The 22,760-nt window shown below is 33.7% G+C and overlaps 1 protein-coding gene across 5 annotated transcripts; it reads right to left on the bottom strand.

Annotated features, from left to right (window-relative positions):
- Positions 1 to 566: 566 nt before the first annotated feature.
- Positions 567 to 6,621, bottom strand: LOC128241418 (uncharacterized). 5 transcript variants are annotated; one of them, XR_008262357.1, is made up of 6 exons: positions 5,410 to 6,621; positions 4,486 to 4,560; positions 3,951 to 4,019; positions 2,565 to 3,289; positions 2,081 to 2,148; positions 567 to 1,442 (listed from the first exon to the last, which is right to left on the bottom strand). XR_008262357.1 is itself a non-coding variant. In XM_052958337.1 (4 exons), exons 1-4 carry the CDS (start codon positions 5,704 to 5,706, stop codon positions 3,059 to 3,061), a joined length of 672 nt encoding a protein of 223 aa, XP_052814297.1. In that variant the 5' UTR covers positions 5,707 to 6,621; the 3' UTR covers positions 2,155 to 3,058. The 5 variants fall into 5 exon arrangements, 3 of the variants coding, with proteins under 3 accessions (XP_052814298.1, XP_052814299.1, XP_052814297.1); XR_008262356.1 differs by having other exon boundaries at positions 567 to 2,148; XM_052958337.1 differs by lacking the exons at positions 567 to 1,442; positions 2,081 to 2,148 and having other exon boundaries at positions 2,155 to 3,289.
- Between the last annotated feature and the right edge of the window lie 16,139 nt (positions 6,622 to 22,760).

Here is a 22,760-nt window from a genome sequence, read left to right as displayed (position 1 = left end):
AATTATTTAGCTCCTTTTCATTAGGTCATGTCTAAATATCGTTTAAACAAACAGTGACAATATTTAAAGTTATATATGATATCGTCTCAGCTTCTCTTGCTACAGCAAGAGTAATTTTAATAGTCATAAAAGTTATACCATTGTCTCTATTCCCAAAGATGAAGACAGGGGGCCACCTATGAACAAATACAAAACAGCATGCATCTATCACCACTAGATCAATAGCTACACATAACAAAGCAAATGTAACATTTTCAGTCATATGTAAAATCGCTTTGCTTATCCGACCACAAATGATCTGATCATATGTGTATTTTTTATCTGATCTTATCCATATTTCTTAGTTGTGCATTTGTACTCATTTACAATATCTTTGTTTGTTTGTTTTTGTTTTCATTGCATTTAAGGTGTTTTAAAAAAGGGAGGGATTAGCAAGGGTGTTTTGCTCATATCTGTAAAAATATTTATTGATATGTGTCTCAGTTGTATTATAAAATTGATACTCTCTTACAACTTTAACTAGGGGGCAATGAACTTGTAAGTATTGTTTGTTAAATGTACTTTTATTCATGAGTGTACAATGCATAGATGAGACTAAAATCAAATAAAAAGATCAACATTTCATAAAGAACAAACGATTTATGATGCGGAGATATTGAGAAATCTAAACAAAAACGAAATTCTAGATGTCGATTTGCATCTTTTTGAAGTAACGAAGAAACTCTGTAGATATTACATTAAAAGCGATTTAGTAAGTACAACTATAGGAAGAATATGTATATGAATATTATGCAATGTTGCAAAAATAAATAAAGCTAGTCGAAATCGAAATTCTAGATTCAATCCGCAATAATATATATATAATATAACAAGTAATGCAAACTGGTTCCTTTATGGTTGCATGACGTTAGTGATGAGACAAACCAAAAAGTAAAAGTTGATTAGAATATTGAAGTACATACAATGCATAACTATTGTTTTCACACAACCTGACTTTTTTAATTATGATGTTTTAATAAATAATACTAAAATATTGTATATGTTTGTCGATAATGTGTTGCAGTTACAACCGGACCGTTGACATAATACTTCTGCATAAGCTAGCAGAATATAGAATATAGTTCGCGAGTGTCAGTGATGATGAAACCGCATTCTCACAATAATACGTGTTTGCTAATTTTAGTTCACGAAACTAATCCGTCTGAAAATTAAAATTGTTCAACTAAAAACTTATAGTATAATCTCCGTCTCCGAAACCTTCAGTAGGGTCGCTGTCGCCATGGCGTCGACCGCCTCCATTCCCAGCGTATCGACGATCGCCTTTGTCGCGCCCATATTGTCGATTGTTCATCCATAAACAGTCGGGACCCCATGGCCTTGCCGGGATGTCGCGTCCAGTCGTAACGTCAAGCCCTGTGGCATCTAAACTACTAGTCAAGGGCCTACAAAAAGACGGATAAGGTTTGACATATAACAATATACTTTGAAATATATTATTTGTTCATAACAGTTTGGTTTCATTTTATTTAGCACATCTGAATAACTATCTTATGATTCCCTGAAAATATAATATGACTAAAGAAAAGCCAGTTATTCCAATTTGTGCAATAATTTAGTTTGGGCAGATTGAACGAATGGTGGATAATAATATATACGGATAAGGGTCATGTTATGTGTTTTATATGATTTCAATTGCAAAGACGAAACGCCAACAATGACGAGAACGCTGCTAAATAGAAGATTGATAAGGCAGTTCTAGGCTAGGTTTCTGAATTAATTTGTTTATTTATTGAGTTTATGAATATGAAACCCATATTGCATTTTAACTATTGTACTTTATTGTAGGAATGTCTCGACGATAGCAAACATGGAAATAATATTAGTATACATAAGTCACTGGAAATGTGAAATTGAAAATAAAATGTTCTTTATATCTGACTATAAGACTATTGTTGATGAATTCATGGTTACGTTATGGCAAACACCATTGCTGTCAAGTCAACAGATTATAAAATGTTCTTTTTCTTATGAGTTTGGGATTTTTACGCAATATTGATCGTAATAATCAGAAATAAATGACTTGAAATTGTAGGCCGTTGCTCTTTTTCTCATGAATTCGGATCTCTCGCACAAGATCTGCTGTCGTGACTGAAAGTGGAATTTTAAAAACAAATTTCAAAAATTGCTTAACAAGTATAGTCATAAAAGTGATGCTATGCATAAAACGTACTTTCGAACCAACTTGACAGGTACATCAAACATTAATATATTGTCCGTACAGGCATTTTTAAACACTAAATGGTTTAAACGGCACATCGATTTCTTTGACAAAATTTAGGAATGTTTAACCCGTGTATTGCGTTATTTATTTAATTGATACAATTATCTAATTAGTATATGGAAATAATATATTCTCCATATAGGATATAATGGTAAACGGAGAAAAGCTGATTTTTTTGTGTTAACATTGCACGTGTACCTAAATACATGTCACCATTGTTCGATTCAATATGTCTACGTAAAATATATGAACCCACATGATGGCATACTTTGACAAAACATACTTTTTTCGGTGTCTCAGTTGAACTGCACAATGGGTAACCTAATTTATCGCTGCTTCCATCATCTTCCTCCTGAAACGATTCAATACCCTTTATAATCTCTTCATGGAATGACTCTTACACTTATGCCCCTTGACGTTTTTAATCAAATGGCGGCTTTTCAAACACCAATTAATACGTATATAAATAAAATGCAATGCCAAAACCATGGATTCAAGCCCACTCACCATGATGTAGCATCAACTTCACGAACTGATTGCTTGTCTACAATTATACTGATTGTTTCTGCATCAAATACGTCCAGTTTGGCTTAAACCAATGTTTTAATGATTATTTTTTGCAAGTTTGGAATGTATAATGAGTCATTAAGTTCAAACATGATGCCATTTAAATGATCCATATACTTCACGAACAATAACATAAACTTCTTTTTTTGGTTTCAAACAATACGGTGTAAGTTAATAAACACAACCTTTAAAACTGACAAAAACAAATATTTACTCCATATAGGATATAATAGTTAACGGTGAAAAGCTGATGTATGTTTGTGTTAACATTGCATGTGTTACTAAATACTTGTCATTATTGTACAGTTCAATATATGTACGTAATATATATGAACATTCATTGTGGGTTAATTTGACGCAGCATTCTCTCTTTGGGTGTTCAGTTAAACTCCTCAGCGGGCAAGTTATTTCTTCGCTGCTTCCATGATTTTCCTCCTGAAACTATTAAATACTCTGAATAATATATAAATGGCAAGTCCAATATACCAATGCTCCCTGAAGTTTCTACTTAAATAGCGGCTTTACCAAACACATTTTAAGTACATAAATCAAACGATTAAATGTAATTCTATACCACAGTTTTAAGTCCCCTCTCCGACGATGCAACATCAACTTCACGAACTGATTCCTTATCCACAAATATACTGACTGTTTCTGTACCATAATCGTTTAGTCGGGCTTGAACGAATGCTTCAATGAGTTCTTTGCGAGTTTAGAATGTCTAATGAGTCACTAGCAGTACATATTTTAAAACATACTAACATTGAAATGATACATGTACTCTACTAACAATATCATTAACTTCCTTTTTGGTTTAAACAATACAACGGACTTTAATACATATTACATTTAAAATCGAACAAAAACACTCTTTTACTCCTTATAGAATATAATATAAACGGTGAAAAGGTGATTTTTGTGTTAACATTGCATGTGGTACTAAACACTCTTTTACTCCTTATAGAATAAAATATGAACGGTGAAAAGGTGATTTTTGTGTTAACATTGCATGTGGTACTAAATACCTGTCGCCATTGTACGATGCAATATGTCTACGCAAAATATATGAACATGCAAAGTGGCATACTTTGATGAAACATACTTCTCCTAGGTTTTCAGGTGGACTCCCAACCGTGAAAGATGAATCTTCGCTGCTTTCATCCTCTTCCTCCTGAAACGATTCAATACTCTCTATAATCTATTTATGGGTTCATGCCCATTCAACGACAATGCAACATCAACTTCACGAACTGATTCCTTATCCACAAATATACTGACAGTTTCTGCAACATATACGTCTAATCGGGCTTAAATTAATGTTTCAATGAGTTCTATGCGAGTTTGGAATGTATAATGAGTCACTAGCAGTACATATTTTAAAACATAACATTGAACTTATACATGTACTTCATTAACAATAGCATTAACTTCCCTTTTGGTTTTAAACAATACAGTGAACTTTAATACACATAACATTTAAAATCTAACAGAAACACTTTTTTTATTTCATATAGGTTATACTAGTAAACGGTGAAATGCTGGTTTTTGTATTAGCATTGCATGTGCTACTAAATACTTGTCGTCTTTGTACGATGCATATATGAATATGCATAGTGGTATTCTTTGACGAAACATACTTTTTTGGGGTTTTCCGTTAAACCCCAAAACGGGTAAGTTATTTCTTCGCTGCTTCCATCATCTTCCACCTGAAACTATTCAATACTCTGTATAACCTCTTGCAATTGGACTATGCAACATCAACTTCACGAACTTATTCCTTATTCACAGATAGAATGACTGTTTCTTCATCATATACGTCTAGTTGGGATTGCACCAATGTTATAAAAAGTTTCTTACACGTTTTCAATATAAATTGAGTCATTAGTAGTTCAGCTTCCCGACCTATCCTTTATTTTCCCTACTAGCCCTAATTTTTATATTGTCATCTGACCTTTCTTATCTGGTCGTTCGTTAACCCAATTTTCTGTAAGTGTGACACCTGTTGCGTTAATAAGACCAAAAAACGCTGGTTTAAAGTGTAGCAATGATATCTGTGATTTGTGATATCACAAATTTAACCCAAAACAAATGCAAATCAAAGGAATTTGAGCAATTTTGGAAGATAACCTTCAGTTGGTGGAACAAATACATAGTTTTGCTTAGTTGTTATCAAGAAAGGGCCTGATTTATGTTTACTATCAACTAAAGATTAAGGTGATAGGAAATTCGCCACGGATGACAGGTCATGAGTATATGAAGATCGATTTTACTTCCCATATAGCGCATATGCATATATTTGTTACATCTTTTTCGGTTTGTCTATTGAGCATGGAAAATGTTTAGAAATTCTAAGTCGGGTATTGCATTATTTAGATTATTGACAAAGAACTCTTGTAATTATCTTGAAAATAAATATTCTATATATAGAATGAAAGTAATCGGTGGAACATTTTATTTTTATGTTAACATTGCATATCTAAATACCGTCGCAATTATGTAATGCAATGTTTCTACTTAAAATATTTGAAAACAAAGTAGTTGCATTCTTTGACGAAGCATACCTTTTGCGGTTTTTGAGTTGAACTCCCCATTGAGTAAGTGGTTCCTTCATCTCTTCCATCTACTTCCTCCTGAACATCACAAACACCGCTCAAATCTTCAGTCAGGTGTTTTAAGGTAACTGAGTTTTCCTTTAAGCAAAACTGTTTAATAGTATGCTTGTATTCAGCTTCTTTCATCTGTCTTTTGACCTCTGAAATTTCTTTGTCAAACATCCGGCTCATAAGAAAAAGGCGACCTGGAAACGAGTTGTTAAAAAACTCGTCGAGTTGACTTTCATGTTCAATAGCCCATGCCATTTTCTCTTCACAAACGGAAGAAATGTATAAAAAGGCGTCTATGTTTTTATTATTAAATTTACGCACTTCCTGTCTGAAATTTCTTATTGAATATTCAACTTTCTGTTTAAGTTTCTTTTTCAAATCATCCAGTTCTCTGTTGCATTTAACCGCATGGGTATATCTTTTTTTTTCTATCAGCTTCTTCCTTCATGCGCTTACTGTCATTCTTGATATCGCTTAAAGTTGTAGACATAACATTAGTTTGGTCGTTATCAATATGACCTGCCTCTTCACTCAAATCAACAATCTCATAACCACATGGGATATGATCCGAAGGGAAACATCGACCGCAGATCACAATTTCATGAGTTTTACAAAACAATAACGTTCTTTCAGTCGGATGGTGTTTACATGTCTCCTCTATGATATCATACATAATACGCCTTGGATTGTACCGATCCTTTCCAAACGTCTTCAGAATGTGGGTTTGGAATGCCCTTCCCGTCTTGTGAATTCCGGAACACGATTCACCAATGTTTCCACATGTATTGCAGCATCCAACTGCCTCTTCCTTACAACACATTTCACACATTACTTGCTTTGATGCCATTTTAACTGTTTATATAACAACTATTTTAAAATCTAAATTTTAAATGTATATACCTATTTTTATAACTCAAATACTGTGGTTTTCAATACCGGCACAAAAATATAATATCTTAACATTCAGCGTTCATTGTATTCACCTGAAAATAACTTCCTTTTCAGGATCGTCTTACAGGTAAAAAGATACAAACCATAGTTTAAATAATAAAGTTTAACCTTAACATAATTTATCATCGTTTGTCTCAATAAATCGTTCGCTCAAAAGTTTTCCTCATTCAAGTGTTTATATAAAAATCCAACAGTTATTACTGTTGAAAAAACATTGCACAAAAGGTCCTGCAATAACGACTGATCTAATGGCAAAGGGAGCAGTCAACAGTTTTGGTAAGAGACATGTCAACTTGCAATTCAACGGGTTTTATCATTAAACGTTAGATTACTGCACTTATTCCTGCAGCTTTTCATATCAATATTCCCAGAATGCACACGATTTAAAAATGATGGAAACCGCTTGATATGAGGTTATACCGGAAAAAAGCTACTTGTCACTTTCTTATTATTGTTTATAATTGAACTTCATAACTTCTTAGTTAGAGTGTTCTTGTTTTAAATATAACCTATTCAATACTCTGTATAATATCTTTATGGAAAGTCCCTAATATCAATGCTCTCAAACATTTCTATTGAAATGGCGGCTTTTCACAAACTAATTAATATGTACATAAATAAAATGCAATTTCAAAACCACGGGTTCAAGCCCCCACCCCAACACTTCAACATCAACTTCACGAAATTTTGCGACGATCACCTGCAGTTTATAGTTAATGTTTACATATGGCGAATAATTGTCTAGCTTGTTTTAATACCGATTCAAATAGGAAACTTTTTTCTGACACCGCATGTCCAAATACCTTCATAGTTGGTGTGTAGTCTTATGTATTGTTTGTTTACATTTTCGCGAACAAAGCGCCAAAATCGCCTCAGTACAATCTGTTTTGGCACCGTGTAATTTTGAAAACTTTTTTTTGTGAACGAATCTTACAGAATTTTCTTTGACTTTAGTACGAATACAAATCGGAACCGTTTGGGCGCTTTAAAAAAAAGAGTGATAGCGTCTGTTGATAATGACTGGGCTGGGAAACGGCTGTCTGTGAGGGCTGAGCGCGCGGTATGCAAATATTTGGAAAACAAAAACAAAACCTCTTATTTTAAATTAATGGACACATTTTTAGTATCAGACAACGCAAAAACATTTTTCGTCAAATGACATTGCGACAGGGAAGCACAAAGATATACTTGTCGCAACAAATTTCAAACAGTATTCCGTAACATCAACCTATACTACCAACCAGGCGTGTTGTTTTTTTGCAAAATACGCGTTGCCACCGCGTCATCGCGGTAAATTGCGGGGACATACACATAGACTTCTCTTAATTTTCGTGCTTGCAGAATGGCTTTCATCTGATTGCAAGGGTTAACAATCTCATCTCACAAACTTGATAATTAGGTTGCTGGAATAGGGTGTGCGAGTAAAAGTATGTTTAATATGTAAATTGATACTAAAGTCTTTGGGAAGAGTTTCTACAAGTATCTCCGATCGTACAGTGTTCTTGTTCATTTTGGATTAGATATATACAATACTCGACATTTGGGTGAAGATTGAGTTATACTATGAATAGAGATGCAGTGATCAATGATAAACGGCGAACGAGTTAACACAGCACACCGCCAGTGGAGATGGTTTCTGTTCCTCGTTTTTTTGCGTGGGTTGAATGCGAATACATGAATGGGAATATTTTAATGGGAAAGCAATTGGGGAAATTATGGATTAATCTGTAAGGTAAGTTTTACTGCCTTGTTTAATAGTTAATACTACACTTTTGATTAAGTGTGTGTTATTTTGTTTTGATTATTTTAGATGTTAGGATATATTGAGATTTTTTTGTTGCATGATCTAAGAATTGTTCGAATTAACCTACATATATTTTCGAGAGTGTCTTTATCTGTTGTTGTCATTAATTGCTTATATTTCTCAACAGTATGTCGGTTATATAATGATGAAGAGATGTATTTAATATTTTGGTTTTTAAGTTGCTAGCAGAATAGTAGTGTGTGAAATTCAAATTTTTGTTTTTAATTGTAGTATTGAAGTTTGCATGCCAGAATTGTTTAAATTGGCCAATTAAAATGTGTCTGATAACATAACGATACCAATTTTAGAGAGTTTGGGACCATACTTATCGTTTTAGAGCGTATAACTATGTTTAGGGAAGTTCTTAAAAGTTCTGAGCTAAGGACAGACACTGGTGTATACCTCCAGGAGTTTTCCAAAAAAAAATCACTATGGACCTTCTCAATAATATCCATTTTTCAAAACCCCAATTTTTTTATCCATTTGTAGGTATTGGTAGACCGGTGCTTTCAAAACCTTTATTTGTATGTCTATTTGAATATCAATTATTAATGACAAAATCTCTTGACACCGATACAAGAGCCCACTCCCGCAAACTAAAACTGGGAACGTCTTAAAAGACAAATGTGAGACCTTATTTCTTATTTCTTTAAACAGGATGGAGCGTGAGGGAGACAGTAGGCCATTTTAGCGGGGTGTCTGTTTTTCAAAAACTGTATCACCGGGGCGCTTGAAAAGTGTATTGCGCTGAGATCAAACTCCCCGGGCGCTTTTATTTTCGTATGTAAACCTTTTCCTATAGCGAGAAATAGATCTGCAATGTTCAGATTCCTTGGACTCTGAGCGTCTAGTATAACTTAATTACATCAGAAACCTTTGTCCATTTATCATCACCAAATTTGGTCAAAATGTGTATCTTGGACAAATTTGATAACCAGCCATAAACATCAAGTCACGCTAGAGTTAATATGACTTTAATCATAGAAGTTTCCAAGAAATGGTCTAGTGCGCTGAATTTGTCCAATCATCACCAAATTTGGTCAGATTGTGTATTGGCAAAATATCACAGACATTTCGAATACCAGCCACATATCTGTAGACACACGATATTATAATATTTACAAAAATAGGTCTTGTCCACTCAATTACTTTAGAAGCCTTTTTCCAATCATCACACATTTGGTCGGAGTGTTCAAGGGTTGAATAGCTTGGTCATGTTTGATAACCAGCCATGTACCAACATTAACTTTAGAGTTATAATTTATAACCATTGAACTGGCAACAACTGTGTTTATAGTATCAGCTTTCTAAACATGGCTTAATGAAAAAAAAACTTATCACCAGGCTCTTTTTTATTTTACTGCTATGGTGTTATTTTTATATAAGGATTATTTTTTTAGCACAATTGCGGATTACTTTATGTCTTAAGATACAATCAACATGTACCCTGAAACTGAAAATATTGTTCATCTCAATTGATGAACCTCAACCTATCAAAGGACGCAATTACATGACAATAAAATTGTTTCTAATCAAAGTTTAAAAATCAAAAAAGCCGATGGGGGGATATAAACATTGACAAGTAAATAAGCCATAGGAATTTTAAAAATGTCGAATGGTCATGATCCAGCTATTAAATGATAAAGTTATTTGAATTGTAAATACATTTGGTGTTCAAAAGTTGACCAATGATGTTGAGCTCGACTATTCAAAAATAAGGAGAGCTATACTACTCAGCTTCGCATTTGCATCACACCTTGATTAAGGTCTTACATGCCAGCATCTTTAAGTCATTGTCTCACAGGAAAGTACATCATGTTTTGTGTTGAAACTTTAGATATGTGTTCCCAACTATCCAACCTAGGATAACGAGTCTTGGAAAATTTGCAAAATCGCGGCCGAGCGTTCATGCCGCAAAAAAATAAGAATCAATACTTATATTTACATTTTCCGTTTATTTTTGCTTTTTATTCGACCTTATAGTGTTTGAGAACAAGTCTTTAATTACAACAAAGGGAAACAAAATGTGTAGAGCGAATGTAAATAATAAGAGCACTAGTCGCCCTTGTTGTTTTAACAGGGCGTTTTTTTCTATCCTCCGCATAATAAATAGTCCATAAGTAATTTGCAGAAAAAAAGCTAAATATTCAAAGATTTTTTAATCATTTGGTAGTTTCTGTAAAAAATGTGGAGGTAGTAACGATTTTTGAGAGCTTCGATACATTTTAACTCGTGTTTTACATACGCATTCCCCGATATGAGAGGGCATAAAAAATGTGGTCACCGTGATTTTACTCTCAGTTCAAGGTAATTATAACGTTATAATTTCATTCTTAGTTGTCTTTTAACTATTGAAAAGATATTTAAGTGTTTTGATGTGCTAGTCTTCTCGAGTTGTCAATATTTAGACGTTTCTTTGAACTCGCGAAAATACATGACACGTTGACAGTCTCCAATCATTTTATGTATTCAAATGTAGTGTTGTTGTTTTTAAAATACGTTATATGATTTTAAAATGTTCTTAAATATAGGGGTACGCTTACTTACTTTTTACTCTTCAAGTCTTCTGATGATAAGGAAATGTATTTTATTCATTGTGTCAAAAGTTTAAACTGGACACATTTATTTCATTTTCATCAGTTGTTAATGTTCAAAAACTTTAATTTTTTAGACGTCAGCTACCAGCTAGTTCTGCTACTAAGGCAAGACGACTCAAGGCTAAGGCAGAACGAAGTTTCTCGTTTAAGTCCGCAGTTTTGAAATATTTTGTTTATAAGATATCATATTTATTTCGCATCTAAACTTGAAAAAAATGGTTACATTTTATTTCAATATTTTAATTTAAATCAAAACGATCATTTGTGATCAATAACATGTAACATTTAAGCTCTGTTGAGATAATTAAGCATTGATGGCCATAGCTTTGCGTCTGACAACAAATTATCAATGTAATGCACACAGTAATATATATTGTTTAGTGTTTACTTAAATTGTTTTAAAGCTGAACTCTCACAGATATTTTCAGATATATATGCCAAAATTGTTGTTTTTAAGACAGAATTTGTCAAAATGGTCAATATGTGAGAGTGCAGCCTCAATCACACTTCAATAGCACTACAGTAAATTATTTATGTTCATTTAAGTATAAGATGAAACGATAGCAAACTGTCATGAACGTATTTGTTTCAACTTTTGCAACTAATAAAGCAGAAAACTGCCTTGAAACAAACACGAACATGTGTAAATGTACATTGTAGATCAGATATTGTAAATGTACTTCTGTGATTTAATATTGATGGTGCAGTTGTGGCAGCTCTAAAAAATCGGCATGACTTATATTTTGTTCATTGCATTGTCGAATCATCTGTGAGGAAGGAGGCATCTAATCATCAACAAGACTCATGTGAGATTGCTTAAAAGGCTGCAGAGCTGTCAATTGTCCTGGAAGATTGGACTTAGATGCTCCCTCGGTGAGTGCTGCCAGAGTGTTGCTTATTGCTTTTTTTCTTGGATGTGCTACAACCGCTGTTGAACGACCTTATTGAAGCTTCATTCCTGTGGCCACTCATGAACATTATGTGCCAAGCTTCGTACCCCCGCATCATTCATGGCTTGAATGGCTGTGGCGCTTACGTTGTCATGTCCTTTTTGCCATGGGCTTCTCAGTGTACCAAATATTAAATTGAGATGGATTTGCAAGTGCATGATTGCCCATTTGGTTAAAGAGCATCTTGGCATTGATATTTCGTTTTCTGATAAACAACCTGAGAACTTTCAAAGGACATTGAGCCTCTCCTGTTGCATACATTCTCTTTTCAGAGAGGGGGCTATTTTTGTTTGTGCCACTTTGTTCTTTTATTTGGTTTCTTGGTTCAGGATCAAGAATTCCCAATCGGCATCCTCACGAACTCAATGCTGTTCTTCCGAAGCTGGTAATGGAACTCCGTGCCTCTTGTGACAAAATTGATAGCTATAACTTATAGTATAAGGAACCATGCGGCCTCTCTCAGAATGATTGAAGAGTTTTCATAGCCTTTCAAGTAATCAGAAATTTTCTTCAGATCATCACATGAGACGATTTCCTTATTCTGGGTTGGACGAGATATTCCGGATTCCATCCTACTTTTTAGATGTTCATCAAAGGTGCGATTAGATTTTGTGAACTCTGTGTCACGCACACTATCAATATTCCTGTCAATATCCTTAAGAAATCTACTCGCACTTCAAATGTTGGTCATTGTGTTGCGATGGTACTCATTGGCTTGATGGGCTGGTAGAACATTTTCACGGTGACTGTTTTGCTTCGGAGTACCTTCGCAGTAAAACCTTATTTTTTCGGCGAGATTGTCCTTAGTGACTGTGTCAAAATATAATTCGTGTTTTAAAACTTCCTTGTGCCATTCTGAAAAGAAAAGATGTTATTTAATGGTGGATATTTCTTTTTGTGTATCCCTATAAAACATATTAAACATGTTCAAAACCTATCACCAAAACTTGAAAATGACCCGGCAATTTTTCTTTAAAAATGAAAAAAACACCTACCGCCCTGTGTGTTTTTTTTAAACTACGGATGATAAGGTACATTTTTCTCTGGCTTAAATTTAAACAAGGTTTTTTTTTCAAAAGGTGCTGTATATTTTTTTTTGATAATTGGTAGAGAATTTAGCATTATAGTAATAAATAGACTATCTACTGTGTTGTTATAGTTTTGAAATATGGTGTTACAATAATTGAATATTCATTTACTAGTATATATGGTTTATTTTGTCTACTCTTTTTTATTGAGTAGAAATTTTGATTTATATATTGGTGCATAGAAACACCTCGTTTGGATTATAATATTGACTTGGGAGTGGGTACTATTTTCTGGTAAGTGATTTAGCTTTGTAAAAGAAGCTCTTTATTCAAAGCTATTTTTTGTATCATTTGATACCTTATTTTATTGGATGCGATTGATAATTTTTGTGTTTTCATGCAACATTATTGCATGGTGAAGGCTTTAAAAATTTCCCAAGAAACACTAGTGTGCTTCATGAATAAGAGTAAACACTTTTTCTCGAACACTTTTAGGTTATAAAAATAAAGGAATAAAGCGCGAAAATGTTAATATAAGTATTGAGTTGTTTTTTTCGTGCGTTCAAGCAGTATGAACGCTCGGCTGCGATTTGCAAATTCGCAGCTGAGCGTTCATACTGCATGAACGCATGAAAAATAAGAATCAATTCTTAATTGATTAATGTAAAGTAAGAGAAATTGGAAAGGACTTTTATTTTAGAAAATTGTTACCTTTTACTTCATTATTTTAAAAAGGGATTTAATAATATATTTCATATCCTGCCCCATTGGGTGCTTTTCTTTGTGGAGGTTAATTGATGTTTTCCCTAAATGTTGTTAATTTCATCATCTGTTACTGCCATAAACCGTTTTGGTTTCGGTTCTGATGTCCCTTCCATTGCCAGTGCCACTGGTGTTGTCTCACTTGAAAGTATATTATTACTGACTTTTTCAAATGACTGGACAAAGATATTGCATAATTCTATCTTTGAAAGGTATTCATTGTCTGAATCCGATAATGGACCATACATTTGTCCTAGAAAGAAATCGCCGAACTCAGAATCATCAGCCATGTTTGTTTTGACAGTTGCTGCATACAAACTGTAGTAAAAAAATGCCAAAATCAATTTTTATTTGATTTTTTTATTTGTTAAATGCATTTTCTTTGTTATCACAAGCAAAATCAAACATTGTTCAAATTGAATTTCGTAAAATTAATGTCTTTCATTTAAATTCGTTGTAAAACATCAAAAGTAACAGCTAAACAAGCATTCAACATAACATGTGTCCTGCTTTAGTGAGCCATACAGTAGATCGTATTAAGATCACTACGCGCGGTGATTCACCAGCGCCCAATCAGAGCTTTATTGCCGAACTCCGCCTACAAAGGTCACGAAAGGTCGACCGGTTCATTCAAAATGAACTCAATTTTTATCGTTCAGAAAATCAAGTACGGATGTAAATATTTATGATTGTTGGGATAAGAGTGAGGTTTGTGCACGTCAACTGGTTTAAACCCCCAGTAAATTTACATTTTACTGACCGTTCCAAGGCGGTACCTAACAATGCTCGATAAGCATACCTAGTTTTTTTATAAATAGTATGTATGCGTTGTGTTGTTTGTGGAGTTTTGTGCTGTTCTTTAATGTTTCTTGTTTGTGATTTTTTGTTCTTGTGTTCTACGTCTTTGGCGTTTACCTAGTGTCATTAAACCGAGTTTATGTTTAAACTTTTTGCTACTGTGCTTGTCACGGATAGAAATTACTTTGCGCATGCGCATAGAGCAGGGCGATCAAAAAAATAGACGCATTTACGAAGTAAATCAAATTTGCTCTATAAAAACTAACCGTCAACTCCGCTTTATATAATATGGACTTACAGTAATAGGAATAAAGCCTTAATTGTCATTGGCCCACAAATAAGTGCGAATACCAAGAATACATTCAGGATTTGTCTGATCATTGCTTCATGAATTCATAACACATATTGACCGTTTGTATTTGTCGCTGTCCATGGGATTATCGAAAACATTTTTAAGAATAAATGCATGAACACAACAGAAAGTTAAATATTTCGCAAATAACTGCCTTTGTCACGTAAGCCATATTTAAGTTTCACCGAACTGGTAGTCATTGCGATTTGAACATCGACTGAGTAATAACTATGGAAAGTGTCATATATGTTTTATGAGTGAATCCAGTTTGAAAATGGTTCAATTCGGCCGGCAGGGGAGTGTTTTCCGGTCAGTCTCGTATACATGATAGTTGTTGAAATTACCACTCCCAATGACATGGCGCTGAAATGATTTTTTTTAGCTCGTCAGATTTGTATGCTTTTCTACTTTCGAAGACAGCTTCATTGATTTGTTATTTTCAACCTTCCTATGCACTCGCTTCTGACCATGGGGGTCCAAGATCGATTCCCAGCAAATTTGTCAACATATCTAACTAAGACATCCCGGATTTGATTCCCAGAAAGTAATCACAAACTATCTACGCACTCGCTCCACACGAAGGTGTCACGGGTTTGATTCCCAGCGAGTAATCACAAACTATCTACGCACTCGCTCCACACGAAGGTGTCACGGGTTTGATTCCCAGCGGGTAATCATAAACTATCTACACACACGCTCAACACCATGGTGCCACGGGTTTGATTCCCAGCGAGTAATCATAAACTATCTATGCACTCGCTCCACACCAAAGTGTCACGGGGTTGATTCCCAGCGAGTAATCACAAATTATCTACGCACCCGCTCCACACCAAGGTGTCACGGCTTTTGCTCCCTGCTGATATTGATAATTTATCAAAGCTTGTTTTGTATTACACATGTGTACTACTACAAACTACCTGAATATTTTATTAAACCGGAGACAATGTTGTAACCCATGAATTGTAATCTTGTAATTATCACAATCTGCATAACGTATACATTGGTGTATCCCATTGTTATTACTCGTTGTGTCATAGCTTTCGTTACTGTGTTCGTGAGAAGAAAACTTCATATACTAGATTAATGATTTTATCAAAATTAGTTTCATATAGATGTTTTATATGCATATCCAAATATGGAACAAGGTTCCCCAAACAAATTATAATGTTTCTGTTATTAAATACACTTCTTCTTCTAAATAAACAATAAGACATATGTCACAATCATTAATCATTAAAGTAATAATATAATCCTTAATATATCATCATGTTGAATGTATAATCAGTGATTATATATATGGTTACAGTTCTCTGTCTAAATAAACAAAATATGCACATATGTCAAATCAATAACCATTAATATAATAATGATATCTCATCTCATATGATCAGTAAATAAACAAAAAACACTTATTTCACAATCAGTAATCATAAATATAATAATACTATATCATTAATATATCGCCATGTTGAAGGTATAATCAATGAATATGTTTATATATAAGAACACTTCTCTGTCTCAATAAACAACAAGCTAACATTTCACAATCAATAATCATTAATTTAATAATAGTATCATTATTATAGCATCATGTTAAAGGTACAATCAGGGATTTTCTTATATAATTACATTTCTCCGTTTAGATAAATAATAAGCACATATTTCACAATCAATAATCATTAATTTAATGAAAATATTACTTTTATTATATCATAATTTTAAAGGTATAATCAGTGATCTTTTTATATAAGTACACTTCTCTGTTTAAATAAACAATAAGCACATACTCCACAATCAATAATCATTAATATAATAATAGTATCATTATTATAGCATCATGTTAAAGGTATAATCAGTGATCTTCTTATATAAATACACTTCTCTGTTTAAATAAACAAAAAGCACATACTCCACAATCAATAATCATTAATATAATAATAGTATCATTAATATATCATAAAGGTGAAGATATAATCAGTGAAATTACTTTTATATTTATAAGTACAGTTCACTGTCTAAATATGTCACAATTAATAATCATTAATTATAATAATACAATCATTAGTATATCATTTCGTTGGAGGTATAATCAGTGAATATATATATATGAACATAATTTAAGAATGTTTAAGGTTTTGGAATATTTAAGCTATATACCTTACTTGGTTATATCACGTGATAGCATCGACTAGCCAATCACGCATTAGGAATGGATTCTACTAGGTAGACATACTAGTAACTTTTTTTTAATGGAAAAAATACGACAAAACTGCGAAAACAAATTAATTTAAAACTATGTGGTACTTCAGTTAGGAAGTTTCAATGCATTGTGCACATCGATACCAAGTTTATGTCAGCTTTCGACAATATTTTTTTCGCTAATTCTATATACTGAGTAAAGCCCCTTAAAAATATCTCAAAATCTTTTTAATACTTTTTCTCTGTGTTTCGGCATCTTCTAGAATTTTTGCTTAACTTATCATCGATATAAGGGATCTCAGATTGTTTAAATGCTTTTCTTGTAAAGCTTTTTCAATGAAGCTGCGGTGTTTAAACGGCGCGATTTTGACCGTGGGGGTATCCCGTGTCTACTTTCATTTGCACCTTGTCTGTAGGTGTAAATTCTAGATTTTTCACTATTATCGATTGCATATGTTTGCATGCTTAATAGTTATCAGATTATTGGTCGATTATTCTGTATGGTTTACTTTATATTACCTAAATTACATAGACATGACATTATATTTCCTCAGTTCCTCATCGTCCCTAAATCCTTATATATCTTAAAGCATTTTTACTAACTGGCAAGTAGGGCTTAGACCTGATGATAAAATGTAATCTACTGGCAGTCCTTTTTCACTTTCCTCGGCTTTCCTTCAGGTCGGCAGTTCCGTTTTGATGACAGCGTCGTGAAGAGTAATACACATAAGCATTGGTAAACAAACATATTTTATGACTTTCAACAAGTTTATAGTAATAGCTTCCTGCTACTGATCCGCGATCCGTCGTTTGGTTCTTAAGTAGGAGTGGTCAATGGCTAGTTGAATTCATATCGATGTATAGGTGTTTTCCTCTTTATTGGTCCAATTCCTGCATAAAAACAAACATATTAATGTTTTCTGGTTCTATTTTTGTTCCCTTGTTTCAGACAAATCATGGTCACTCTGCATCTGTTCACGGTCTCCAACCTTATGGAATTTCATTTGCATCTCTTTTTGCAATTTTCCTGAACTTAATATTGCAATCTGTATGTTAGCGATTTTCATAATGTATACTTAATATCCCATAGTCATTACTCGCAAGCTCGTAGATCTCATGACTGGGTTCAACACTACTCGTATACTAGATTAACGATATTATTATAGCCTTCTCCAGTATGGTGGCTTCATATGCATATCCACACATTACACTAGGTTCCAATAACTTTAAATACAAATTTGACGTTCTTGTACGAATTTTTCTAGCACACCGGCATTTCCGGTGAATTCAGCCGTGCTGGAAAACTCCATCATCCCCCCATGCCAGATGAGTCACGCGCTGTGACGTAATACTTTCAATATCTTTAATTAAACACTTAATGTAACAATAGTTATGAGATTTCAATAGATGAGTTCCATTAAAATTAATTTTACAAAAATATTCCTTAAAAACAAAACAAAATAACCCTTAAAAGACGTGATAGCGAAGGAACTTATTGACGTATGCAGTGAATACAAATTACTGCGCGTCAGGACGTCAGTAAACATCACCGCACGCGCTTTTTGGTGAAATGTACAAAAACGCGCTTTTTTATGTATTTTCCTCACAAAAAATGTAATTTAAGGTATGTTAAAAAATATCTATCATGTGTGTCCGTTCCAGATAAAAAAATCCGACCCTCGGGCACACGCTGCGTAGCCGGTAACTCGGCAAGCCTCGTTACCTGGCAACGCAGGTGCCCTCGGGTCGGATTTTTCTATCCAGAACGGGAACACATGACAGATATTATTAATCTGGCAAACAAAACACAATTTCTTTCCGAGTTTTTTTGGCAAGCCCGGCAAAATATCCAGTTATTTAAAGTTAATTGAACACTTTCGATAAGCTATCCAAAATCAGGCTGCACCGACTGCAAAAATGAAGCGGTATTTTTATTTACTAGCAAGTTACGTACGATGAAGTCGATGAAGTATAAATTTTGATTTTTTATAAATTTGTCTCTTTCTTTTTCATAAATAACCGGTAACAGCGCACCTGCATCAACTTTGCTTTCTTAATAAATCATGAGATCTCTGCCTTGGAACGGTCAATGAAATGTGAGTACATTGGAACGTAAATTTACAACATTCAACCTAGTTCATTATATCATGCACATAAACCTACACTTATCTCAACATGCATCCGTGTATAAGACAAAACATTGTCACTCTGCACCAGAGCACGGTCTGCAACCGAATGGAATTATGGATGGGAGTACAATTCAGTCATATTGTCAGTTTCACTATTGGGTTTGCACAGCCGGCATGCGATCTGCCTTATTATTCTAGTTCTTTATTGAATTGTTATCACAGAGTATTCATGTTTATGAATACTGACCATTCTGCTGGATATTTAATTTTGCTAAGATTTGCAAATCATGCACTACTGACAAGAGTTCAAGTTTAAGTCTGTATGTCTCATCTTTTTGGCTGATGTTCAAATTTAGGTTGAATAGTGTTCACATTTTACTTATAAAGGTTTACAGTGCATCAAGACAATGTATTTAGCAAAAAGGTATATAAACCGATAAAGTAAGTCTATTACATTTAATATGAAATGTAAAAACAAATACAAAAGACACACCATTGCCTCAGCCCTATACGGTTCTAGACACCATTTTCCCTCAATGATAGATATATGCATACTTGTTATAGCGATTATTAATCAAGCTTTTAAAAACAAACAAAGGTATCGGATTATCAAATAAGCTTCAATAATAACAATAAAGTGCCACCAATTAAAGCATACACATAAACTATTATACTGCTAAATATATTCCGTTGTCAATTCGTGTAATGTATACGTACATGTTTACTACGTAATTGAGTAAAGTTAACTTAAATCTAACCCGTACTGAACCTGGAAAGCAATCAAAGCATATAAATATATTTATACATATTTTATAAATATACTTTGTTCTGAGAATACAGGCATTTGTCAAACTTCAACAAACTCTGCAATTTTTCACACAATGATCCAATTGTACAAATGTAAATGTAATGTTGGGAGGTCCAGTCGACACAGAGCAAAACACACTAACGCAGTTATACCGGAAACAGAGCGTACCTGCATCCACTTTGCTTTCTTAATAAATTACGAGATTTCCGCTTTGGAATGGCCAATGAAATGCAAGTACACTGAATCATGAATTAACAAAGATTCAAACTAGTCCATATTATTATGCACATAGCCCTAGACTTATCTAAACATGCATCCGTGTATAAGACAACACATTGTCACTCTGCACCAGAGCACGGTCTGCAACCGAATGGAATTATGGATGGCAGTACAATTCAGTCATATTGTCAGTTTCACTATTGAGTTTGCACAGACGGCATGCGATCTGCCTTATTATCGTAGTTCTTTACTGAATTGTTATCACAAAGTATTCACGTTTATGAATCCTGACCATTCTGCTGGATATTTAATTTTGCTAAGATTTGCAAATCATGTACTACTGACAAGTGTTCAAGTTTAAGCCTGTGTGTCTCATCTCTTCGGCTGATGTTCAAATTTAGGTTGAATAGTGTTCACTTTTTACTTATAAAGGTTAACAGTGCATCAAGACAAGGTATTTAACAAAAGGTATATACACCGATAAAGTAAGTCTATTACATTTTATATGCAATGTAAAAACAAGTACAAAAGACACACCATTGCCTCAGCCCTATACGGTTCTAGACACCTTTTACCCTCAATGATAGACATATGCATACTTGTTATAACGATTAATAATCAAGCTTTTAAAAACAAACAAAGGTATCGGATTATCAAATAAGCTTCAATAATAACAATAAAGTGCCACCAATTAAAGCATACACATAAACTATTATACTGCTAAATATATTCCGTTGTCAATTCGTGTAATGTATACGTACATGTTTACTACGTAATTGAGTAAAGTTAACTTAAATCTAACCCGTACTGAACCTGGAAAGCAATCAAAGCATATAAATATATTTATACATATTTTATAAATATACTTTGTTCTGAGAATACAGGCATTTGTCAAACTTCAACAAACTCTGCAATTTTTCACACAATGATCCAATTGTACAAATGTAAATGTAATGTTGGGAGGTCCAGTCGACACAGAGCAAAACACACTAACGCAGTTATACCGGAAACAGAGCGTACCTGCATCCACTTTGCTTTCTTAATAAATTACGAGATTTCCGCTTTGGAATGGCCAATGAAATGCAAGTACACTGAATCATGAATTAACAAAGATTCAAACTAGTCCATATTATTATGCACATAGCCCTAGACTTATCTAAACATGCATCCGTGTATAAGACAACACATTGTCACTCTGCACCAGAGCACGGTCTGCAACCGAATGGAATTATGGATGGCAGTACAATTCAGTCATATTGTCAGTTTCACTATTGAGTTTGCACAGACGGCATGCGATCTGCCTTATTATCGTAGTTCTTTACTGAATTGTTATCACAAAGTATTCACGTTTATGAATCCTGACCATTCTGCTGGATATTTAATTTTGCTAAGATTTGCAAATCATGTACTACTGACAAGTGTTCAAGTTTAAGCCTGTGTGTCTCATCTCTTCGGCTGATGTTCAAATTTAGGTTGAATAGTGTTCACTTTTTACTTATAAAGGTTAACAGTGCATCAAGACAAGGTATTTAACAAAAGGTATATACACCGATAAAGTAAGTCTATTACATTTTATATGCAATGTAAAAACAAGTACAAAAGACACACCATTGCCTCAGCCCTATACGGTTCTAGACACCTTTTACCCTCAATGATAGACATATGCATACTTGTTATAACGATTAATAATCAAGCTTTTAAAAACAAACAAAGGTATCGGATTATCAAATAAGCTTCAATAATAACAATATTGTGCCACCAATTAAAGCATACACATAAACTATTATACTGCTAAATATATTTCGTTGTCAATTCATGTAATGTATACGTACATGTTTACTACGTAATTGAGTAAAGTTAACTTACATAGTTAAGGGTACTCCCCCATACTGAGGCTGGAAAGCAATCATAGCATATAAATATATTTATACATATTTTATAAATCTTCTTTGTTCTGAGCATACAGGCATTTGTCAAACTTCAACAAACTCTGCAATTTTTAACACAATGATCCAATTGTAAATGTAATGTTGGGAGGTCCAGTCGACACAGAGCAAAATACACTAACGCAGTTATACCGGAAACAGAGCGTACCTGCATCCACTTTGCTTTCTTAATAAATTATGAGATTTCCGCTTTGAAATGGCCAATGAAATGCAAGTACACTGGATCATGAATTAATAAAGATTCAAACTAGTCCATATTATTATGCACATAGCCCTAGACTTATTTAAACATGCATCCGTGTTTAATACAAATCATTGTCACTCTGCACCAGAGCATGGTCTGCAACCCTATGGAATTATGGATGGCAGCACACTTCAGTCATATTATCAGTTTCACTATTGTTTTTTGTTTAGTCGGCCTACGATCTGCTTTAATCTTGTATTTCATTTTTAAATTGATACCCCAAAGTATTCACTTTTATGAATACTGACCATTCGGCTGGATATTTAATTTTGCTAAGATTTGCATATCATGCACTACTGACAAGTGTTCAAGTTTAAGCCTGTATGTCTCATCTTTTTGGCTGATGTTCAAATTTAGGTTGAATAGTGTTCACTTTGTACTTATAAAGGTTAAAAGTGCATCAATACAAGGTATTTAACAAACAGGTATATACACCGATAAAGTAAGTCTGTTACATTTTCTATGAAATGTAAAAACAAATTCATAATACACACCATTGTCTGAGCCCTATACGGTTCTAGA

Source organism: Mya arenaria, chromosome 7 (assembly GCF_026914265.1).
Source record: "Mya arenaria isolate MELC-2E11 chromosome 7, ASM2691426v1".
NCBI lineage: Eukaryota > Metazoa > Mollusca > Bivalvia > Myida > Myidae > Mya > Mya arenaria.
This window is presented reverse-complemented; position numbering and strand designations above follow the sequence as displayed.

Excerpts from the sequence above, each read along its gene's own strand:
- LOC128241418 (XM_052958337.1), bottom strand. The coding sequence starts at position 5,706 with ATGGCATGGGCTATTGAACATGAAAGTCAACTCGACGAGTTTTTTAAC. Across the intron at positions 4,020-4,485 it reads TAACGGAAAACCCCAAAAAA|GAGGAAGAGGATGAAAGCAG; the intron begins GTATGTTTCGTC and ends GAATCGTTTCAG. Across the intron at positions 3,290-3,950 it reads CACCTGAAAACCTAGGAGAA|TTTCAGGAGGAAAATCATGG; the intron begins GTATGTTTCATC and ends AGTATTTAATAG.